General features: G+C 48.4%; 1 protein-coding gene across 2 annotated transcripts; it reads left to right on the top strand.

Moving 5' to 3' along the window:
• The first annotated feature begins 407 nt into the window (after positions 1-407).
• LOC106738204 (uncharacterized) lies at positions 408-23,488 on the top strand. 2 transcript variants are annotated; one of them, XM_059714340.1, is made up of 3 exons: positions 408-492; positions 19,655-19,749; positions 21,319-23,488. In XM_059714340.1, the coding sequence occupies exons 2-3, from the start codon at positions 19,747-19,749 to the stop codon at positions 22,651-22,653; spliced, it is 1,338 nt and encodes a 445-aa protein (XP_059570323.1). In that variant the 5' UTR covers positions 408-492; positions 19,655-19,746; the 3' UTR covers positions 22,654-23,488. The 2 variants fall into 2 exon arrangements, with proteins under 2 accessions (XP_059570323.1, XP_059570324.1); XM_059714341.1 differs by lacking the exon at positions 408-492 and adding an exon at positions 2,608-2,695.
• Positions 23,489-24,197: the final 709 nt, after the last annotated feature.

Raw genomic sequence — 24,197 nt, 5'->3', positions numbered from 1 at the left:
ATCTATATAAATATAGATCTATATATATAGATGTAGAGCGATTTATCTATAGCTCTATACATCTATGTTTCTAATTCTATGTATAGACCTACCCATCTATAGATACATCTATATTTCTAGATATATGTATAGACCTATCCAATAGCCATCTACAGATAGATCCATCTATCTTACTATATATAGATCTCACCATCTGCCTTTTTAAAATGGTAGGTCCACCCCTTGTCCAGATCTGCACCTAATGTCACTGAGATGGGACCCTGGGCAAAACTCAGCCCTTTGCATTAGAGATCCCCTCAGGTTTATATCACAACAGCATACAGAGCTTAAAACCTGAAGCTTCCTGTTTTCGGACGCTATCTTAAAGCAGTGTGCAGGGAACAGAAGTCATTTTGAAACCAAAAGCCCAGCTGCAAACAGTTTCTCACTGGAGTCCTCTATTGCCACCCTGGAAAAGAGAGAGGAATCCGCAAAGCTCCTGACCCCATGCAGGTAAGTCAAGGACATTTCTAATGCCTTTCTCTTCCTAATCTCCTCCTCCCCACCTCCTCCTCCCCCTCCTCCCCCCACACACATACCTCCCACCGCTCACTTCATGCTTTAGTTCCTTCAGAGATCAGGGACGTCTATAAATATGAATTCTCTCATATTTATGGAAGTGTTAGGATTTTAGGCCTCTCACAGCCTCCCCACCTCCTCCCAAAGTAGCTTGAGGGTCTGGTCAACTCAGAAACATTGGGTGTTGGCTGCAGTCACTGGGTGGTGACTGAATTGTGCCAGTGCTCCTGCTGGGACTCAAGGCTGGAGGGCCCTGGCTAGAGGTCTTCTCCCCCTGCTCAGGGTCAGCCCAATTGCTGCATTTGGGGGCAGGAAAGAACTTCCCCGCCACGCTCAGATTGGTATGGGGTAGTGGGCTGGGGGGGGGTTGGTCTGCATAGACCCCTTCTTGAATCTGTTGAGTGTATCTTAACCCCTATGGGGGTGGGACGCTGCCAGCCCTTGTCTGCTTGCTTTATGTGAGTCAGGTCCAGGGGACTCGGGGTTTCTTTGGTCAATGGACCTTGGAGATGTGTGACAGGGTTGCTGTGTTGTTTTAGAATTAAATTAGACAAGCACGTGACTGGGATGATTTGGATGGGGAACCGTCCTGCCTGTAGCAGAGGGCTGGCTTAGACGTGGTCTCCTGACAGTCCTGCTGGTCTGACTTGTCAGGATTCTAATATTGGCTTCATTTTGACTATTTTTTTTTAATATTCAAAGACAGAAATAAATTTCCAATATGGCGCTAACCTGCAGGAAATGCATCAGGTTGGAGTTATCCTATCTTGGCAAAGAAACTAATATGCAACGAGTCTTATAACTTATCTCACTTTAAAGTTTATGTACATTAATATTCAGGCCACCTAGCACAATACACTCTCTTACAGGCTACTGGTTACATTATGTTATGTTTAACATTATACACAAACACACACACACACACACACACGCACACATGTTTAACATAACATTAGATAGATAGATGATAGATAGATAGATAGATAGATAGATAGATAGATAGATATCTCTATATAGAGACAGAGATTTATTTATTTTATTTATTGGTGTGTATCTTGGATGGATGGATGGATGGATGGATGGATGGATGGATGGATGGATGGAGAGAAATCTGTGAATCTATAGAGAGAGATGTGTAAATGTATAGAGGGAGGAAAAGAGATCTATGAACATGAAGGGAATAAGAGATCTATAAATATATAGAGAGAAAGCTATAAATAAGGATCTAAAAATATATATAGAGAAAGGGGTATCTATAAATATATAGAGGGGGATGGAAAGAGATCTTTATGTAGAGAATAAGTTATCTATAAATACAAAGAGAAAGAAATCTATAAATATGATCTGTAAAAAAAATTATATATATATATATATGAGAGAGAGAGATCCCTCTATCTATAAAGATGTATGTAAATAGATAGATCTATAAATATATAGAGACATCTGTGAATATATATTGAAAGAGATAGATCTTTCAATATATCGAGAGATAAACAGCTTAATAGATTCATAGACTGAAAGGTTGGAAGGGACCTGGGAAGATCATCGGGTCCAGCTCTCTGCACCAGGCAGGAAAGACAGGTTGGGTCAGGTGACCCCAGCAAGATAACTGTCCGGTCTCCTTTTGAAGATTTCCAGGGTAGACGATTGCACCACTTCTGGAGGGAGCTTGTTCCACAGCCAACAGAGTCGCACTGCCAGTTCATAGTCTTGCAGTGGCCTGTTATTACCCCCAGGTCTCTTTCATTCGTAGTGCTGGTCAACACACATAAATTGATTGGGATATGCATTAATTTGCTATATCATGCATTATTATTAAAGGCCCACAATGAACTGGACAAAAAATAGTCAAGAGATGTTATTTCTTTAGTCCTGTAGCTATCAGAATTAAATGGACTGCTCTTTCAGGTTTATCAAGTTCAGCCTTCTTGAACAGTGCATCCAATGCTTCCCTGAACGGTAGTTCCACACCTGAACTAATGTTTTTACTTAGAGTTAGAAACAGTCTCCAAGGCTATGAAACAGGAACCATGTAAACATGAGCTGCTAATGGCAGAACTGCAGAAGAAAGGCTAGCTCTGTTAGTGAAAGATCAAGACCATGAGAAAGGAAAAGAGGGTCGTTAACACCTGTGGCGGTGAGTATGGAGAGATCTGTGTGCTCTCACTGCCTTTGTTTCCAGCTGTAGGAAGAAGTGGAATACTTGCTTTAAACAATCTGCTGTATCTCCCCTTCTCCACCCCTTCTGGGAGTCCTCTTTTATTCCTCCTTCTTCACACAATCCTAGAAAATGTGGGTTGGAAGGGACCTCAGGAGGTCATGTAGTCCAACCCCCTGCTCTAAGTAGCACCAGCCCCAACTATCTCATCCCAGCCAAGGTTTTGTCTACCCAGCTCTTCAAAACCTCTGAGGATGGAGACTCCACCACCTCTCAGGGTAGCTTGTTTCAGGACTTTACTACCCTCCTTGTGAGAGAGGTTTTTTCCCTAATATCTAACTTCAGCTTCCCTTGCTGGAACCTAAGACCATTGCTCCTTGTCCTGTCGTCTGCCCCCACTGAGGACCGTCCAGCTCCACCCCCTTTGCAACCCCCCTGTAGGGAGTTGAAGGCTGCTATTAAGTCCCCTCTCAGTTTTCTCTTCTCCAGGTTCCCTTCCTAACCTGTAGAGAAAGTACAGTTTTGTGCTCTTAAAATGCCTTCCTTAGGATGTTGAGCCCACCCCAGCTGAGCTCAGAGGACCCCTCCCCCAGACCCTGCTTTCTGTTCTTTGCACTGACTGGAAACAAACCACGTCCCTTCCTGCCCTACCAAGTGCTTTCACAGTATCGGAGTTCCCCTCTAAATGCAAAACACACCAGCTCAGCACAGCAGCCCTGTTGCAGTATCATGAGATGTCTTAGGCTCATATGAAAGACGGGTTGGAAGAGACCTCACGAGGGCACATCTACTCAAGGCAGGACTGACTCTGACTCAGCCAGCCCAAGCAAGGGTCTGTCCAACCGGCTCTCGGACACTGCCAGGGCTGGAGACTCCATCCCCTCTCTGTGCAGCCCGTTGCAGTGCTTGACCCCCCCACTTTCCCTCCCAGAGTCACAAATTCCCCCCTCATCTCCAACCTCAATTTCCCCTGTTGCAACGTGAAGCCATTGCTCCTAGTCCTGTCCAATATGGCCACAGGAAAAAACCCCTGGATGGCCCATCTCCATCCTCTCTGTCATTGTCCTTCAGGGATTTGAAGGCTGTGATCAAACCCCTCCTTCAGTCTTCTCCTCTCCAGAATATATAACCCTAGTTTTTTTCAGCCTTTCTTCATCAGGCTTACTTCCCACACCCCTAATCATTGTTGTTGCTCCACACTGGACTCTTTCCAATGTGTCCACATCCTTCTTGATGTGTGGAGCCCAAAACTGGACCCAGGACTCCAGGGGTGGCCTTCGCAGTGCTGAATAGATTGGGAGAATCATTTCCCTTGATTTTGCAGGGACATCCTCTTCCTGAGGGGCCAGGATTACCTAGGGGAACTGCTTTGGGGAAATTGTTATGCCCCCCTGCAGTATAATGAAGGGCCATATTCCCACCCCAGAAGGGGCCACATCCCAGCACAGGACCCGAGAGGTCTCTGAGGGGCTCCAGTATGGGGTCACCCTGATGGCTACAGAGGACCAACTCACAGAATCATAATAAATTCTCGTTCAGGGGTCGGCACCCCCCGGCATGCATGCCGAGCATGGCACACGAGGACATTTTGCTCAGCTTGCCACAGTCAGCCCTGGGGCGGGCTGCACTGCCCTGCTGTCTGTCCCAAGGTGCCTGTGCAGTTGCCACCAGCACAGAGCTGATGCCGGAGCTGTGGAGCGTGGCACAGCTGTTTGCAGCCTGTCCCCTGCCTGCTGCAGCTGCCCAGAGCCCGGGCTGGCTACAAACAGCTGCGCCGGGCTCTGGAAACCTGCCATCACCTCCGTACTGGGAGCGGGGGAAGGACCAGGGCTGTGCTGCCTCAGGCCCCCCTCCCACCACCCACTCCAACGCGCGAATGCACACATTGGTGCGGAGCTGATGCCAGAGCCCAGCACAGCTCTTAGGAGCCTCCCGGCTGCAGCTGGCCCCAGCTCGGGGGACCTGCTGCCCACCAGGAGCCCAGGCTGCTCCCAGCAGGTGGCTGGGATGCTGCAAGCCCTGGTCGGAGCAGCCCAGGCTCCAGCAGGTACCCAGAGCCAGGGTAGCTGCTGGCAGCCACAGAGCCCAGGCTGTGGGGCAGGGGCTTTGGGTTGGGGGCAAGGAGCACAAGCAGGGCATCCTGCCATGTACCCCTTGCCCTCATTTTGTTTTTCTGCCATGCCGGCACTGCAGCACCTTCCAAGGTAGGCATTGTGGTGTTTTTCAGCACTCCGGCCAAAAAACGTTGCCTCCCCCTGTTCTAGTTTATTGGATGGGATGTGAAGTTACCAATAAAATTATAAATGCAAACTTGGATTTATGGGTGGTACTGGTCACCTTAGTGAACACACACATACACACACATGCACTCACTCATTCAAACCCATGTTGTATAGTGAGTAGTAGCTGCTGTAATGATTGTGAGAGCGCTGGTGTCAGTATATCTCCCTGTCCGAGCCCCTGGAGTCTGCTGTTGATGGTCAGCTTCCTTCAAGGTGATCTTGTCTCCAGAAGAGGGTCGCCTACCTGTCCTTCTGTCTCGGTAGGTCAGGTCCTGGGTGAGAGGGTGCCACTGAGAGTCACGCTTCACTGCCTTTTATCCCTTTCATCTTGGCTACCCAATCCAGAGGTCGCTGTCCCATGTGGGCCTGGAGTAGTACCTGACAGCTGTTAGTCACAGGGGTCTTGCCTGCTGGTAGTGCAGTTTTGGGATCAGTTTGTGATTTTGATTAATTAACAATGGTACTGTTTAGGGTTGCAGGAATAGTCCATTGGGTAGGTGCTCCGTTCCAAGAATCAGTTCTTTAGCTCGATTAGTTTAAAATGGAGTTCCTTTGGCTCGGCTATTGTCTACTGATGATCATCATTCACTCCCATTCACACAAGGCACTGCCCAATATAACAGATTTTATCACTTTACAATTACAATTTCAATGCAGGTTTAACAATGGTCCAGGGTGTAACTTTATTCTACAGGGAGTATATTCCTTAAGGGTTTAAAAGTAAAAAAATAAAATACAAAATGCCACAAAAAAGACAAGACAGTTGAACTATAAAAATGCACTGTGAGGTAGTAAGGATCAAAGGCTGCTTGGGACAGTGAGTTAGGTTAGCACCAGGATATTTACAGCTTGCTCCCCAGACATGGGAGACCCAGGAAAGCTCCAGGACAAAAAAGAAAAAAGAAAAAAGGCTCCTTGTTTTTTTGGGGGGGCTTTTCTCGGTGGAGCCTGGTCACACAAGCTACCACCAGGTCACGCAGTCTTTGAGCTGCAGTGCTTCCTTCCATGGTGGCAATGCCCTCCCCCCAGGGCTGCGTGGGTGTAGCCCCAGCTTGCAGGCAAGCACCCCCCGGACCCAACGGTGCATGGGGCACTGGAAGCCTGGGTGTGCTTAGGGAAGCTTGGGCTTGGCGGGCTTCCAGTGCCCCATGCAGTATCCCTACTGCCTCCTCCACATAGGACCCTTACACATCTGAAGAATATCACTGTCATTTATTATGTAGCCTGTGGATATTTTAGTTCTTCTATTTTCTTTAGTGACACTGAACTTAATAGATATGAAGATGTAGTTTCAAGGTTTCTCCTACAGAAAGCTACTTCAGCTTTGTGCAACAGCAGCAGCTGTGTAGTGCTCAGGGCCCACTGCTGCCATCCCCACTGTGTCTCAGTGCAGCCACAAGTGGCTCAGAGCCGACACCACTTGTGCCACTTGTCGCAAGTTTCGCCTGGCTCGCTGTGGCACCACGCACAGTTCTGCAGCCCCAGGGCTGCTTGCGCTATCACCTGGGGGCTGGCGCCACTTGCGGGGATGTGCCACTCTGAGCTGGGTCCTGCCAGCACTGGGGCCGCTCACACCACCAGGCTGGGCCACTTCCATGGTGGCAGAAGCTGGCTTGGACCAACAAACTGTTCCTGAGCACCAACTGGGTCCTGCTTCCAGTGGCAGTGCTGCCAGACCCGTGGCGTATGCAGGGAGGAGGCGCATGGCAGGACCTGGCCCAGTGTGACTTGATAGCTCAGTTTTGGACCAGACTGGGAGGTGTGGCTCCAGGAGGCACAGTTCCTGTTAGCTGCACAGCCCAGGCCAGGTTATGCCGGGTGCATTTTCCATAAGGCTCAGGTGGTGATGCACCCTGGCCTGTTGTAGGCACAGTGCTGCAGCCATCCATCACTGCCTCAGCCTCATGGAAAATGCACCCAGCATGACCCAGCCCAGGCCACATAGCTAACAGGACCTGCGCCTCCCCAGTCTGGTCCAAAGCTGAGCTCAGAAGCCACATGGGGCCGGGTCCTGCCGCACGCTTTGTGCAGGGGCTTGAGTGGGGGCCGCTGTATGCCTGCTGTGTCTATGCCTGACAATGTCGGACACCAAAAGGGGAATGCAAGCAAAGCAGAGGCCCTCCGCTGGAGCCAACGCTGATTAGCCATCATCTTGGAATAACCTGTTGAAGAGGAAGCTGGCAGTTAATCTGTTTCCCTGGAGAAGGGAGAATGAGGTGGCTGAAGAGAGCTTCTGAGAGTCCTCGTGGAAGCATGGAGCATTAACAGAGACTAAACAACACTGGCTGAGTGAGGCAAGTTCAGATGGACCCTGATGGACATATAACTGCAGGAAGATGAACCCAGAGAAGCTTCCTGCTTTTGGGCAGGAGTTAGTCCTTCCCAGAATTATGCAATTATTGTAGAGTGCCTTATAAGGCAGTGCAGAATAGAGAAGTGCTGTAAATGGATGTCAGATACAGCAGTTTCCCTAAAAGGAAAGAAAACCAAGAACAGAATAGGATTGGTGGAGTACCTTATCTAAAAATGTGATGTAAGAACATAGGCAGTGGAAGGCCAAAGCTAACAGGGCTTAGCCCTTCCAAAAGTAGGGCAGCAGGTAGGGCCACAAGGCAGCCCAGCCCTGGAAGCTGCAGCAGGAGTAGAGAGGGGCACCCATGCAGCCAGGATTGTAACCCAGCATGTGGATCACTGGCTGCTCAGGACAGCAGGCAAGTATCAGTCTATTCTGTGATGGGGAGGGGCTTAGGGAGCAGATTAAGACCCCCCACATTGAGGGAGGGAGTGGGGCAGAGGCAGGGACAGGGGTGAATGGGGCCTGGCCAGGCTGGTTGGCTTATCCAGGGGCATGGGTGGGTCCCCACACTGTGCGCACCCTGGCGGAGGCCCAGGGGTCACATGCCCCCACATTCTGTGTGTGGGGTGGAGATGGGCTGCCGCTGTGTGATGGGCCCTGTGCCTCACTGCCACTGCCCCAGGAGTGGCGCAACACCATCTGCATTCTGCCACTGGGCTGTGCCACGCCTCCTGCCCACCTGGTGGCAGGATGCACATGGCAGGGGCCTCAATCTGCACCCCCCATGGCCCTTCCCCCCTCTCCTCATCCCCTCCCTCACAGACTTACTTTCTGGGTAGAGTAGGGAGTGAATGTGCACGTGCATTCAGCCCCCCCAAATAATTTTTTCTCCCTCTGCCTATGGATAAGAAACATGATGATTAGAAAATTTAGGGTAAGAAGGTTACAAAAGTGATGAACAAACAAAGGAACAGTGTGTGTTTTTGCAATGCCACCCTGGGGAGTCGGGGCCAAGCATGAAATTCTTGTTTGAACAATGAGAAATCTAGAAACAGACATCCACACACCCAGAAGAGGATATGAGGCCGGTACCACTAGAGGTCACTGCTGTAACTTTTGAAGGATCCACTTCTCAGGCCAGGTCAGGTGGGCAGTGAGTGAACTTCTTCCTGCTGGCTGCTGCAGTGTTTCATAGTTTCATAGTTGTTAGGATCAGAAGGGACCTGAGCAGATCATCAAGTCCAACCCTCTGCCCTGGCAGGAAAGGATGCTGGGGTCAAACGACCCCGGCAAGCTGTCTATCTAGCCTCCTTTTGAAGACCCCCAGGACCACTTCTCTTAGAAGTTGGTTCCAGGTCCTAGCCACCCTAACTGTGAAGTAGTTCCTATGGATGTCTAGCCTGAATCTACTCTCCATCAACTTGTGGCCATTATTCCTAATTACTCCTGGTCATGCTCAGGGGAACAGGGACTCTCCCATTACCTGCTGGTCCCCCCTGGTAAGTTTGTAGATGGCCACCAGATCCCCTGTCAGCCTTCTCTTGTGGAGACTGAACAAGTTTAGGTCCCATAGCCTCTCCTCATAGGGCCTGCTCTGCTGCCCCCTGACCATGCGAGTGGCCCTCCTTTGGACCCTCTCCATGCTGGCCACATCCCTCCTGAAGTGCGGCACCCAGAACTGGATGCAGTACTCCAACTGTGGCCTGATCAGTGTCGCATAGAGGGGAGGATCACCTCCATGGACCTGCTTGAGATGCATCTGTGGATGCATGACAAGGTGCGGTTAGCCTTACCGCGGTCACTGAGTCACTGCCATATCAGGGACTTCAGTCCCCACACACTACAACCTACCCATGGGCTGCAGAGGGGCTGGACAGGCAGCAGCTTTCCTCAGCCAGTGCAGAACAAAGCGTAGGCCCAGGCCAGGCACAGCAGACAAGATGGTGCAAAAAGATGGGGCTGGGAAGGCGGACAGTGCCACTGAGCCAGTGGGGCTCCAGGGGTCCCTGGCAGGGGGGCAGTTATTCGTCTCCACTCTGCTGCTGCCACTGCTCCACCAGCCAGCTGCTCCTGACCTTAAATTACGCCCCCTCCTCCTTCCAATACTCACCACATCCACCTTGTTGCAGGAGCCATCTTATTAAAGCACCAAGTGGCCATGTCTGGTGGGAGGGGAAGTGGCAGCAAGCAGGTGGGTGGGAGCGCAGCACACACCAGTGCCCCTGGGCCAGGGCTGGCAGGGGTCTAGGGTGGGGCAACAGGAGCATGGGCCCTGGGCTGACAGGAGCTGACAGGAGCTCTATGGTCCCTGGCAAGGGCTCTGTGGTTGCTGGGACCACCGGGGGTCTCCACCTGTTGTGGGCCACAGGTGCCCTGAGGCCTCACTGCCTGCTGCTGCCACTGGTGGCAGGGGCTGTGCACAATGAGGGACGCAGGGTGTATGGGGCGATGTGTTTGTAGGGACTCTTAGAGAATGAAAGCAATGGAGAAGGAAAATTTCCTGACTTCCATTTCAAAGAAGATTCCTGGAAAAGAGCATGGATCCATTCTTAGGTTTCACCCGAACTGGTATAGGATAGTAATTAACATGGGAACCTCCTTCAGTGACATGGCCCAGTTCTCCTGGTCACTGATCAGAGGTTTCACGTGGACATTGTCTATCAGTCACTTGTAGCGTTCCCTGTCTGCAGCAAGCAGGGCTGATTGGGGGGCAAATTGGGGTGACTGCCCCAGGCCCTGTACCTTGCGGGGCCCCCTGGAGCTGGGCAGAGGGGCCACGGTGACTCCATGCTGCCAGCTTCGCATCCAGACGCTTGCTGCCCACCCCACCCCCTACCCCACCACTGGTGGTGATGGCAGCAGAAGCTTCTTTGGGCCTGGGGCACGTGGGATCAGGGTGGGGTGGGAGCGGGGCCCCACATGGGCTGATTTGCCCCAGGCTCCGCACCCTGCTTGGGTCAGCTCTGGCAGCAAGTGAGGCAGGAATGGACTCATGAGTGCCTGTCAGGTAACTGTGAGCCATGCTTGTTACCAAGTCATTCCTTCAGAAAACTGGTATCATATTTAAGTGAGGCAGCCCTATGTTTTCCCAAAGGCCTGGTATGTTTAAAGTAACCGATGGAGGTTTTAATTTCCTTTTGAGAACTTTACAATTGGATCTGTTTGTCTTGTAGTAAATTTTAATGAGACAAGCAGGTGGCTGGTGTAACTCCTCTTGTTTACACTCAGGATAATTTAAGAGCTCCAAGCTAGGTGATAGCACCACCTGTCTTGGAAGCCCGTTCCAGACTCTGGTCACCCTTACTGTAAAAAATTTCTTGATAATGTCTAACTTAAATCTACTCTCCACTAAGTTGCACCCATTATTCCTAGTTACTCCCTGGGGCAGTCTGGTAAACAGTGCATCCCCAATTCCCTGCTGTCCTCCCTTGATAAACTTATAGGCAGCTACAAGGTCACCCCTCAGCCGTCTTTTGTAAATGCTGAAGAGATCCAGATCCCTTAACCTCTCCTCATAGGGTCTTTCATGGAGACCACTAATCATGCAAGTGACCCTCCTCTGAACCCTCTCCAGATCCTCTGTGTCCCTCTTGAAGTGCAGCGCCCAAAACTGGACACAGTACTCCACTGCAGCCTGACCGATGCTGCACAGAGGGGGAGCATCACTTCCCTTGATCTGTTGGTCATGCACCTGCTAATGCATGACAAGGTGCGATTGGCCTTGTTGATGGCCTTGTTGCAGTGCCAGCTCATGTTCATCTTGGAGTCAACTATGACTTTGAGTCAAGTAGGATGGGTTTTGATCAACTGAAAATGGATCTTGATTGACTGAATGGAATACCTTGGAGCATTTATGACAGGACATGGTTGGGTAGCTGTTTTAATAATGGGGCAGAATTTACTTTTACAATATTTCATATGGTGATAGTCTATGGAGGCATTTACAAAACCCCAGACAGACGTTGAATGCTTGCTTTGAGAAACATGCCTTAATCAAGGGTGAATGTGTTAACCAGGATATATTTACTGTCACATATAGCATGCTCATGTTCCTCATGTCCTGCCTTCAGTGGGTTTCAATCTTTCGCCTCTTACAGGTTTTGCTTTGAAATATATATTTAATCCTTTGTTTTCTTTGGTCATACTAGCTCAGTTGAAATGTATATGTAGTTTCCTGCTTTCTTTAGTTACACTAGCTCAAGCAGTCTGGGCCCCTCTCTTGCTCTCTTAGCTTTGTTATACACATGTGATGAGTGTGTCAGGTCTCTGCCAACAGAGACCTGACACACTCCTTTTAAAAGAACCATCACTTTTATTTTTAGGCTTGGGTGTGGTAAGGGTTGAGGCCTATCTAACTCAATGCCTAAAGGCATTGAGCAACTGTTTGACACTAGCAGAGCAACTGTTTGTTCTTCTTGATAGCATTCTCACCATCTTCATCCACTCCTGCCCCATCCTTCATTATGACTGTTATCATCTTATGGCATGGGTCTGGCATTGGGTGCCGCAAGTTCCAATTTCTCGGTGCCTAATGGGATGCAACCATTAGTGGAGGCTGATCTTTGTGGCACTCTTGTTACCACAATTCAATCTTGCTCCAGCTACTGTCTTTTGTGCAGGAGGGTTTTTTCGTAGCTATTAAAACTTTCAGGTGATTACAAACACTATGATGATTTGGCATAATAAAACATCGGGTACATTTGCAAGTAGCACAGAAGATTAAATCAATTGGGATTGCTCTACTTTGCATGGTTCCAGCTATGATCTTTCATTTTTGTGCAAGATGCACTGTTATTTTAATTTGGTCATTTGGATGTTATGTGTAGGTAGGTCTAGCCAAACTTTCACAGCTTTCAGTCATTACATTCATTAGCAGTCCTTCATCTTTGAATCTCTTCATCTATATGCCCCCAAGAGCTCTTCCTGAAGCATCCATCTGTAAGAAAAAAGGTCTATTAAAATCAGACATGAAGAGCACTGGCTCTTTGCATAAGGCCACTTTGACTTTTTCAAAGGCACGCTCTGCTTCATGGTTCCACACCACAGGTTTGTCTCCTTGTCCCTTTGTCTAGTCCATGAGGGGGGCTGTCAGCTTGGAGAAGTAGGGTATGTATTTCCAGAAATAGTTTGCTAATCCCACAAAGGACTTTACTTGTTTCCTTGCCTGCGGGACTTCGTATGTTTTTAATGCCTCCACCTTATCCAGAAGGGGCTTTATCCTGCCTTGCCCTACCAAGACCCAAGATACTTCACTTCTTCCTGTCCTAAGGCACACTTACAGTGATTGGCAGTAAGTTCTGCTGCTCTCAGTTCCTCTAATACATTATGTAGGTCTTCTAAATATTGCTACCAACGAATCAAGAATATAAAAACATCATTGATATAGACTGCAGCCCTAGATTTGTGGGTGGCAAGGATCTGGTCCATAAAATGCTGAGGCCAAGTGACAGTCTCTGAAATGTGGATAAACCCCATGGAGTCCCAAAGCACATTTTCTCACAATCCTCAGGTGCCATGGGTATTTCCCAGTAGCCTTTAGTTAAATCTAACATATATATATATATAGAGAGAGAGAGAGAGAGAGAGATATCTATATATATCTATATATATATCTATATATATAGCCTGAACTGTTTTCTTGATCATTTATTCTACTTTGGTAAGGGGGAGGGCATCAAACTGAGCTATAGCATTAACTTTCCTGAAATCAACACATAGTCTCAAATACCCATCTTCTTTTGGTGCCACCACCAACAGGCTACACCACTGATTTCTTGATTTCTTGATTATTTCCTTTACCAGCATCTGTTCAATCTCCTTTTTTATCTCTTTGTGCAGTCCCTGTGGCAACCACCGCCGATGCTCCTGCACTACCTAACCTGCTGAGGTCTTGATCCAGTGCACTGCCCCCATAGCCAAACCAAGCTGGGGGCAAAACACATCATCAAAAGCTTGTACTATCTGTTGTAACTGCTCCTGTTCTTCTTCCCTGAGGTGTGCTCCCATGGCTATACAGAAATCTTCCTCATTCATTGCTTTTCATTCTCCTAAAGGTCCCAACTCTAGGGGTCTGAATACACAGCCATCAACCAGCCTTCTTGACCTTTCCATTTTTTATGAAGGTTAATGTGGCAGACCTGGAGCTCCTTCCTTTGTCCCAGGTCCACAGGGCCCACCTTACCAACTATTTCTTCAGGGCCCTGCCATCAAGAGAGAAATTTGCATCCCTGTTCTGGGAGCATCACAAGTGCCTTACCTCCCACAGCTAACCCTCACGCTTGGGTTCTGTAATCATATTCTTCTCTTTGTCTGTATTGGGCTTTTCATAAATTGTCCTGTGACAACTGATGCACTGTGTGTAGCCTTTCCCACAATTTCACCACATAATTTGGAACCATGGTCACACCATTTTCCTTGGTTTCCCAGTCTTCCCTTACTATGCCCAGGAGTCATCTGGGCTGTTAATTATATACTAGTTCAAAAAGGGGAGAAAGCCATTGAAGCTTGTGAGGCTTCCCTTACAGTGAGCAATACTGGGGCAAGAACCTGGTCCTGGTTGTGAAGATCATTGAATTTTAGCCCTTATCATCCCTTTCAAAGTTCTATTGAACATCTCAACTAGGCCACCCATCTGGGGATGATATATGGTGGTACATAGTTGTTTGATGCATAGACCCCCACATTACCCTGGACATAAAATTATTCCCCTTATGTATTAAAATTTCTCAGGGCAGTCCCATCTGGGAGAACTATTTCATCAATTCCAATGCTACTTTGGGAGCTGTTACCAACCACAGAGGTATAGTTTCTGAGTATCTTGTGGCATAATCCATAATGATGAAAACATATTGATACCCTGCAGTGCATTTGGGGAATGGTCCTGTAATGCTTTGTGTGATTCTTTGAAACAGGTTTTAATTATTGGCATAGGTATGAACAGGGCTCGGGGGTTTGTATGGTCGATACTTTTAGGCAGGATGGGCAACCCCCACAGAACTGTTATATTTCCCTATATATGCTCAGGCAGAAAAAGGTTTTACCAAATGGGCCACTATCTTATCCCTTCCCAGGCTGATGTGTAGTGGGGGACGGGAAGGGTGAAGCTTTAGTTGTCAATTTGATTCGGAGAAGATTCGGCCTGATTCGGACGCTGAATCATCAAATCTGAATTGAATCAAGAGACCCGTAGAAACCTCCAAATTGATTTGAAGCATCCAAATTGATTTGGAAAAGATTTGGAAAAAGATTAGGAGATTCAGTGATTTGGAAGGCGGTCTTGCAGGGAAACAGAAACTGAGAAGAGGGAGGGGGAGCGGGGCGGGGGGGCAGGGAGGAGGACTAACATCTGTAGCTAGCCAGTGACTGTGATCTTTCCCTGAGTTCCCTTCCAGTCACAGTGCTCTGGGGTAGGGATGTAGAAACAACATACTTCACTTCATCCACCTCCTAGATGCAAAACCTCATGGACTCAATATAGACACTGGATTTATGACACACTATAACCTGCTTGACATCTGACTCCCCAGGTACCTCTCCACTTTTACCTGCTACATCCCCTTTCCCCTCCCCCAACCTGTCTCTCACCCCGTGACACCTCAATTTACATTTTCACTGACTGCCTTTCTTGCATGTAGACCAGCTTCTGGCTTCTTTACTATTCATTCCATCCAGGAAGAGCACACGCACCACCTGCACATGCTTCCTCAGCCTGACAAAGGGTTTTTTAAACCCGAAAGCTTGCTAAGATATATTTCTCCAACTACTCTCCAACTAGTTGGTCTAATAAAAGATATGAGATTGACCCAAAGCACCTTGTCTGCCATGTCCTTAGACCAACATGGCTACAACCTACACCCCTTACCACACACACACACAACATGAGTTTTGCTTTGAACAGTTTGAGGTGCAGTTCCACAAAAATCCTGCCCCTATCTCCTTGAAACTTGGTAGTTCTCATGCCCTCAGAAGGGGCTACGATTCCTGATGCTTTTATCCTGCTCTGCCTTAACACTCACACATGACACAAGTTTTGCTTGGAACAGTTTGAGGTGCAGTTTCCCAGAACCCCCTGCACATATCTCCTTGAAACTTGGCAAGCATCATGGCCTCATAAGGGGCTACCATGCCTGGTGTTTTCATCCCACTGTGCCTTAACACACGTACAAAGTCACACGTCATGATTTCATAGATTTCATAGACATTAGGGCTGGAAGGGACCTCATAAGATCATCGAGTCCAGCCCCCCGCCCAAAGGGCAGGAAGTCAGCTGGGGTCATAGGATCCCAGCAAGATAAGCATCCAGTTTCATCTTGAAGGTGTTCAATGAAGGTGCTTGAACAACCTCCGGTGGCAGGCTGTTCCAGACCTTGGGGGATCGGACAGTAAAGAAATTCTTCCTTATGTCCAGCCTGAAAAGATCTTGTAGTAGTTTGTGACCATTCGACCTTGTCATCCCTTGGGGCGCTCTGGTGAACAAACGTTCCCCCAGATACTGGTGGTCACCCCTGATAAACTTGTAGGTGGCCATCAGATCACCCCTGAGCCTGCGCTTTTCCAGGCTAAAGAGCCCCAGGGCTCTCAGCCTGTCATCGTAGGGTCTGCTTCCCTGACCACTGATCATGCACGTGGCTCTTCTCTGGACTCTCTCAAGCTTCTCCACATCCTTTTTGAATTGTGGAGCCCAAAACTGGATGTAATACTCCAGCTGCGGCCTCACCAAGGCTGAGTACAAGGGGAGAATGACGTCCCGGGATTTGCTTGAGAAGCATCTATGGATGCAAGCCAGCGTTTTGGTCGCTTTACTAGCCGCAGCATCGCACTGCAGGCTCATGTTCATCTTGTGGTCAATGATGACCCCCAAGTCTCTTTCTTCCATAGTGCTAGCCAACATAGCACTGCCGAGCCTATAAGGATGCTGCGGGTTTTTTTTCCCAAGGTGGAGAACCTTGCATTTATCAGCATTGAACACCATCAGATTCTCGTCCGCCCACTTGCTGAGCCTGTCCAGGTCAGCCTAGATCACCCGCCTGTCTTCTGGTGTGGATGTTTTGCCCCAAAGTTTGGTGTCATCTGCGAACTTGATGAGTCCGCTTCTGACTCCAGTGTCCACATCATTAATGAAGATGTTGAACAGTATGGGTCCGAGGACAGAGCCCTGGGGGACCCCACTGGTCACAGGACACCACAATGAGTGACTTCCATCAATTACTACCCTCTGGGTCCAACCCCAGAGCCAATTTTCCAGCCAGTGGATCGTGGAGGACCCAAGGCGACAATTGGCCAGTTTCTCCAAGAGACGATCATGGGACACCAGATCGAAGGCTTTTTTGAAGTCAAGATATATGACATCAATCTAATCTCCCTTGTCCAGGTGATAGGTCACCTGGTCGTAGAAGGAAATGAGATTGGTCAAGCAAGACCTACCCGCAACAAACCCGTGCTGGCTATCCCTTAAGTTGTTGGCATCGGCCAGTCCATTAAGGATGAGTTTTGCTTTGAATAGTTTGAGGTACAATTTCCTGGAAACCTCTGCATCTACCTCCTTGAAACTTTGCAGACTTCATGCCCAGAGAAGGGCCTACCGTCCCTGCTCTTTTCATTCAAATCTGACAAAAAATGACAAAGTTATAGGTATTTCAGTGATTCCCCGTTATAGTCTATGGACGAATCACTGAATCTTTCTGAATCAGCACCGAATCTTCTGAAAGCAATTCAGCCGAATCGAGTTGGGACAGTGATCCAAATCTTTGAATTGAATCACTGTCCTCCAAATTGGCTGAATCCATATCAAATAATACCCTATTCGCACAGGCCTATGGGGTGGGTGTGTCCCAGAAGTAGGATGTGAACCACCTGTAGCAAAGGCTTTCTATAGTTACGGGTTACTAATATCTGAGTCTCTTTTTCTTTCGCCATCCCCTTGCCAATCTAATAAAGAGTGTTGTCCTTTACCTCAAACTGTAGGTTCTGATCCATCAGCCCTGGCCATAGGATCTCCCCATTCCAGTTGACCATGTTATGCTCATAAACATTTCAAGAAGTAAATTCCTGCCACTGGTCAGCACAGAATTGTCCTTGTCTGGCCAGTCATTGCATATCCAGCAGCTTGTCTTCATCCTCCCGTAAAGTCCCTCCTTCTTCATCTTGTCCTATCAGTCCCTCATTCAGCCTGCTAAAGTCCCATGGGCTTCTCAGCACCTCCAGTTCCGAGGCTACTTCTCACAGCACCTCCTTAATATGACGCCAGTCACAGCCTAGTATCATGGCATTTAGTAAATTCATGGATAATCCCACTGGCAGGCATTTTCCCAAGTATCATTAAAGGGACTTTCTGCTACTGTATGTTCTGGCATGCCCATGCAGACATATCACCATTATCGCCCCACTTGGTTTCCTCATGCTGGCTGGGACTAGTGAGGTTTGCACCATGGTGTGGGTGCAACCAGTGTCTACCACAGCACAAAGCCTTAGATCTCCTAGTTTTACTTCCACAGTAGGCTTTACTAGATTTTGGTGCACTTTCCTACTATAACTACAGTCCATCTTCTCTGGGATGTTGATATCCTTTTTGCCATCTTGATTAACATACAGTGTCTCTTTCATGGGCAAGTTTCCCTTTTTTCCTGGGATCAGTGGTTTGCTTTGTGGCCACTTTCCCCACAATTATAACATTTATCATGCCTCTCAATGCCACCCCTTCTTCCTTCTCTTATTCTGCCAGGTCCTCCAGCTATTCTTCTACCTATGAGTGAATAGGGCTTTATCCCCTTGTCTCACCATGCACTTTTCTCCATTTTGGCATGCGCCTCTGTTATTTTCAGGGCCTCCAACCCAGACTGCTGTTGGTGTTGGTACACCCATTGTTGGGTTCCTTCAGCTAAGTTCCCAATAAACTGTTTCAGCACTATCAGGCCTAGTATTTCTTCCAAGTTACATTTTTCAGGATCCAGGCACTTTCTCGCCAGGTCCTGTAGTAACTGTAAGATTTAGGGTTGTTTCCCTTCTGGCATCTTTCTCTCCCTAAATCTCAACCTATAATTCTCCATGCCAGTACAGAATTGCTGTTTTCATATTCCGGTAGTCCCTGGCTTCTTGCTGAGACAGAGCCCTATAAGTTTCCTGGGCTTTACCCATCAGCTGGTAGGTCAATTTGGCTTTGTCCCTCCCAACCACTGTTGCCATCCTTTCAAAAGCCTCATGGTACACTCCTGTGTCTTCCCTGTCCACCATCCAGGGTATGCAGAATTCCTCTGTCCTTCCTCCTAGAGCCCTAGACACCTTTCCCATCTTCTCATTCAAGGCTAGGTGACAGGCAAACAGCAACCTATGGACCTCATTCTCTTCCACTCTTTCAGCAACAGCTCTACCTGCCGCTGATGCCCCTGCAGGATTTGTGGCCTTACTTCTTGCATTTGCTGCCAGGTATCCATGGTCCCTGAAGCAGTCAGAGTTCCCTCTATCCGGTTTGGATTACAGAATTCCTGGTTGATGCACCAAATGTGGGTGCATCAGGGGTTGAATCCCAGGACTGGGTACTCCCCTGACCTAAATTGGCCCATAGGTGACTACCACCTCTTGCCTTCTGTTCCTGCCGTAACTTGTTGTTAAAGCTTAATAACACAACAGGATGTGATTCACCTTCATGCTGTATATTCAAGAAAAGAAAAGGCTTGTCCAGCTCTACAGCAGAATTTAGGACCTGCTTCTGTAAAGGCCATTTGTGTTTGCCTGGTTCAGTTGCTCCACGTGTTTGAAGCATGGTGCCATTGGGTGGGAGCTCCACCACCCCTACGTTCTTTCCACATCCACCATTGTTAACAAAAATATAAAGTAACAGGAAATACAGAAGCCATTTGCTCCTCTCACCTGCAGCTGGAACCATTGCAGGTGGGAGTCTTCACTCCTCTCTCTTCCTCATTCCAGTAGGTAACAGCTGCCTTTAATTATCTGGCAAGTGCTCGGGGTGACCAATCCCCTGGCACGTCTGCCTGTTGTCACTCAGCTGCATCCTAAGATAAGTTCCTCCATACAGTTTCCCAGAACATCTCCAGCTGCAGTGGGGGTGGTGGGGTTGTGATTTCAGCACTGATGGCAGGGCATAGGGCTGCAGCCCCACTCCACCCAAGGCACAGTGGCCGGGGATGGTGGTGGCAGCAGCACTGTCATCACTTATGCATTGCGTTCTTCAGGATTTATTCCAGGCTGGGTTTTTCTCCCCAGTCCAGTGAGCAGAATTCTTTCAGTTATGCAGTCTTTCACTTCTTTCCTCTACCACGTTTCCCATTATCATCCAACAGTGAGAAATGGATGGGGCTGAGAGAGGGGTACTGAGCCTAGCTCCTTTCTGTTGCCCTGCTACAGGTTTCCTTCCAGCTCCCGGAGCGCATTTCCTAATAGTGAGAGGCAGAAGCACTCCGTCTAACTCCGACTGAACCAGCTGTCATCAATGCATCATGGTGAGTTCCTCGTGCCCTTTGATTTGGCTTGTCTGAAAGCCCTCTCAGCTCAGGGTCCATGTCCCGCAGGTGGTCTCCAGCTGGAGGAGCAGAGATCAGGAAGTGACCCTCTCTTGGGAGGGCCTATGCCTCTGAGAGGCATTGGCATGTCTCCCTGGACTGCATTGCTCTCTGCTCTGTATTTGTCTACAGAGGTTCCTACAAGGAAAAACAGAGGACTTGTCTGCCCTTTCATGTCTGCTGTTGCTCTCTCCATGGGTTTGTGCATGCACAGGATCTTGTGGAGGATATGGGAAGGCAGAAAGTAATCAGGGTGTGGGAGAAGGGGAAATGCTGGCATACAACAGGAATCCGAAGCTGGGTCTGCCCTGGTAAGCTTGGGGCGTAAGGTTTCTCCAGCTGGAAACAGCTTTGCTGCAGGATGAAAATATGCTTGCTCTCCTGGTCTCAGCCAGGCTGGGGCCAGGGACAAGGCTGGGCCACGCCAGGTGGCAAGCGAGCCAGCTCCTTCCTTCTGGCTGCTACCTCCTCGAGCCGCTGCCACCTCAGGGGCTCTGACCCCCTCATACTGTGTCCCATCCATGGGTTGTGGAGGGGGTGGGCAGGCAACTGCTTCCCCCCCCCCAGTGCCAAACAAAGTGTGGTGCCAAGCCAGGCAGAGCAGGCTGAACAGGGCACAAAGATGTGGCTGGGGAGGTGGCTGGTACTGATGCCGCCACCTCATGGAGTCAGGGGAGGGGAAAGCTATTCTCCTCTGCTCTGCCACTGCTCCCCCAGCCAGCTGTGCTGCTCCTGTCTCTTTAAATCACCCCCTCCTCTGTCCTACACTCTTAGCAGCCGTCTTGTTAAAGTGAAACATGCAGCAACTAACCCCATTGGGCATTTCATTGCAAATTGCATTGTTCATCACTTAATTTTATGATTTTTCACAAAAAAAGGTAAAGTTGCTATTTAAATCAGGCCCTAATTACAGACACTTCAAGAAGTGGAAAAAGGCTGTAAAACTGTGGAGGAAAGCAAAGTTATCAGCTGTAGTTGTGTTTGCAAAAGAATTTGTCCCATCCATTAAAACATGCTACCTCAAAAGTCTTGCTTCTCAAAATAATGGTGCTGTAGTGACAGCTGGCAAGAAGGCAGGATGAGGTGCACCTCCTAGACCAGGGGTGGCTGACCTGTGGTTGAGGTGCCACAAGCAGCATGTGTGTGTGGCATATGACAGATTGCAGAGTGGGGGACAGGCAGCATGAAAATAGATGGGGCAGGGAGCAGAAAGCAGAGCCTCCAATCAGGCAGGAAGCAGAAGGCAGAAGGCATCCCCTTTCACCCACACAGCCATGTAATTCTCTTATATTTTCACTGGGGAAGTACAGGCTGTTTCAGCCTGCAGAGGCACTTGTCTTCCTTGTTTATATCAATGTTCAGCCTTTAAGAGCCCTGCCACACGTTTGAATTAAAACTGGCTAGAAACCAGCACTAAGGTTTTTCCACATTTTCAAGCACAATCTTTGTAATTGGTTGGCCATTTTTATGGTGGGATAATTACCATCTCACTTGTATCTTTTCATCCAGTGTTTGAAACCTCAGAAGGAACCATTGAAGCTGAGCATTGAGAGCCTGAGGAAAGTTCAGGCCCAGCTGGAGTCCAAGAGGCTGATGACTCCAATGTTAAGGAGATGCTTTGAGCTGGCCCTAAAGCAATTCCCTCAGGAGCCCCAGTGTGTGCAGGACAATGCCCAGATGGTCATTGCAAGCCAGATGATGGAGCTGAAGTTTGTCTCTGGAGAAGGGGAGTGTAAGATCAAGGTGTCCAGTGCTGAAGGCTGTCCCCAGTACAAAGTGGGGGAACCCACAAAATCCATGTACCTGGACAGGCTCCTCCATCAACCTCAACTGCTGACTACTGAAAACCTTAAGAACATCAAGAAAACACTGGAGACCTGGGGTTCTCTGAGCGAGGAGATGGAACTGTGTTTCGAGGAGGTCCTCAAGGAGTTCCCTCAAGAAACCCTGTGTGTGAGAAGCAATGCCTATCTGGTGATCCACTGTGATGGGATGGAGCTGAGATTTGTTTCAGGAGAAAGGAAATGTGAGATTGCTGTGTGCAGTAGTGAACCCCGATACAGAGTCAAGGAACTCACGGCAGAAGTGTTCCTGGAAAGGTTGCTATCCCGGCCCCAAAGGCTGAGCATGGAGAACCTCCAGAGAATCCGCAAAGGGCTGGCATCCTGGACAGAGATAAGCACAGAGCTGAGAGCCTGTTTCAACCTCTTTCTGGAGAAGTTTCCCAATGAGCCAGCATGCATCCAAGAAATCCCCACCATGAACATGAAGTGGGATGGGACAAGGCTGCAGTTCCTTGAGGGAGATCTCACGGTCACTGTCACATGGCTGAATGATAAAGCTACGTACAACGTTCAAGTAAAGACCTGGGCGATATATCAAGAGATGCTCAAGCTTAGTGAACAACCCCTAAGTAAGGAGAACCTCCTGATGGTGCGCCAGAAGGTGAGGAATCTGCAAGGAGTGCCTGACAAGGTTGAGGATGTTTTCAACATGGCCATAGAGAAGTTCTTCGCTGAGCAGGAGGTCCTACAAAATAATGCAAAGCTGGTCATGAAGTGTGATGTTGGGGAGATCGTCTTTGTTTCTGGGAAAGGAGAAAACATAGTGGACGTATACCTCAGTGATGGCAAGGTTTACTACAAAAATCTGCAGGAGACAACAGAAGTGAAATTCCTTAAGACATTAATGGACATAATCTCAAGTTTGTGGGAGGCATTAATTAACAATATGGTCAAACGCTTTTCTGAGTTCCTTGAATTGCTCCCGACAATTGGAAAATATATGGTCAAACACTTTCCTGAGTTCCTTAAATTGCTTCCGCTAATTGGAAAATATATGTAACAAAAGCCAACAGCAAGTCAGTAAGGTGGCTCCAAAGCAATGAAGAGACCAATCCAGAGTATGGCTCCCAGCTCCCCCTCCCCAAACTTGAACCCACTAATCCCCACAGTCCTTCCAGAGGTAGGAGAGAACCCAGATGTCCTGGTTTCTCAGGCCTCCTGATCTCATACCTGAGATCCCACAGTCCTCCCACAGTGGGGAGAGAACCCAGGAGTCCTACCTAGTGGCCACTTCTGCTGTCACCACTTCCCCCAGCCCCCACTGTCCCCCCCCCACCCCATATCTTGCTGGGCCTGCTGTGATCCTGGCTGCACAGGGCATGTGAGTGTGTGCGCCACTCCCCACCACCACAGCAGCCTGCGGCCAGGCTTCCCTGGGTCCATACCTGCTGCCCTGCATTTGGTGGTGCTGAGCCCCATTACCCCCCCACCTCTGCCCCCTTCTGCCCCCAAGGCTCAGAGGCAGCTGAAGAGCAGGAGGGGTTTTTTTGGATCACCAATTCTGATTCAGATGTTAACAACCCTCTCTCCCTTGGAAGGGTCTTGATCTTTCACTATTCAGGCTATCCTTTCTTCTGCAATGTTGCTGTCTGTTGGGCATTCCTGGTGATGTCCTTCTGTTTCACAGCCCTGCAAAGCTTTTTTAGCTCTAGCTAAAAACCTTGACTCAGATGTGATCCTATGAACTTGGGGGTAGATAAAAATGACTGATAGTGAAGTACTGGAGGCACTGACAAGAAACTCAAGAAAGCTAAATACTGTTTTACAAATCTGAACAAGAGTTGCACATTTAACTATAATGACTACACGATTAATTAAATGTTATCTTTGCACTATTTTTGCCTAGTTTTTTGCACTATTCTTTAACTTAGATATATGAATGAAGCTTTTATTTTTTACTATTCTAACTATTTTTTGCCTAGTTTCTGGGTTGTTAAAATATTTATCAAGTGTATAATTTAGCAAATCGGTGCACATTCCAATAAAACATACTTTCTTTTGCTTAGATATACAAGTAATATAGTGCTTTGCATAGTAGTAAAGCTTCTAGTTTCTTTTTAACTGGAGAAAAATATGTGTTATATTATATGTGATGATGCACCATGCCATCAGCACCCCACTTTTCAAAAGCCTTGATCCACACATGGACATATCATTTCATCTCACTTCTTCTCCATATGATATGGGACCACTGGTGTTCTACCCAGGTAGTGCTAATGGGGTCAATTGACTTCCTGGTTGATTCCTACTAATCTCTCTCCACTCCACAGGTGTGAACAACCCTCTCTCCTTTTTAACAGTCTTCCACTATTCAAACCATCCTTTCTTTTACAATGCTGCTGTTGTTAGCCCTTCTTGGTAACATCCCTCTTCTATTTCACAGCCCTGCAGACTCTTTTTAGCAGAAGCTCAAAACCTTAACTCAAGTGTGGTCTATGGTGGGCCAGTAGGAGGTGCTCAGGCACTGAGCCACCCACCTCACTGCGCCCAACCAAACACCAAGCTCCAAGTGCCTCCCCTGGGTGCCTCACATGTGGCCGACCC

Source organism: Alligator mississippiensis, chromosome 11, assembly GCF_030867095.1.
Source record: "Alligator mississippiensis isolate rAllMis1 chromosome 11, rAllMis1, whole genome shotgun sequence".
Taxonomy (NCBI): Eukaryota; Metazoa; Chordata; order Crocodylia; family Alligatoridae; genus Alligator; species Alligator mississippiensis.
Note: the sequence above shows the minus strand (reverse complement) of the source record. Positions and strands in the feature narration are given on the sequence as shown.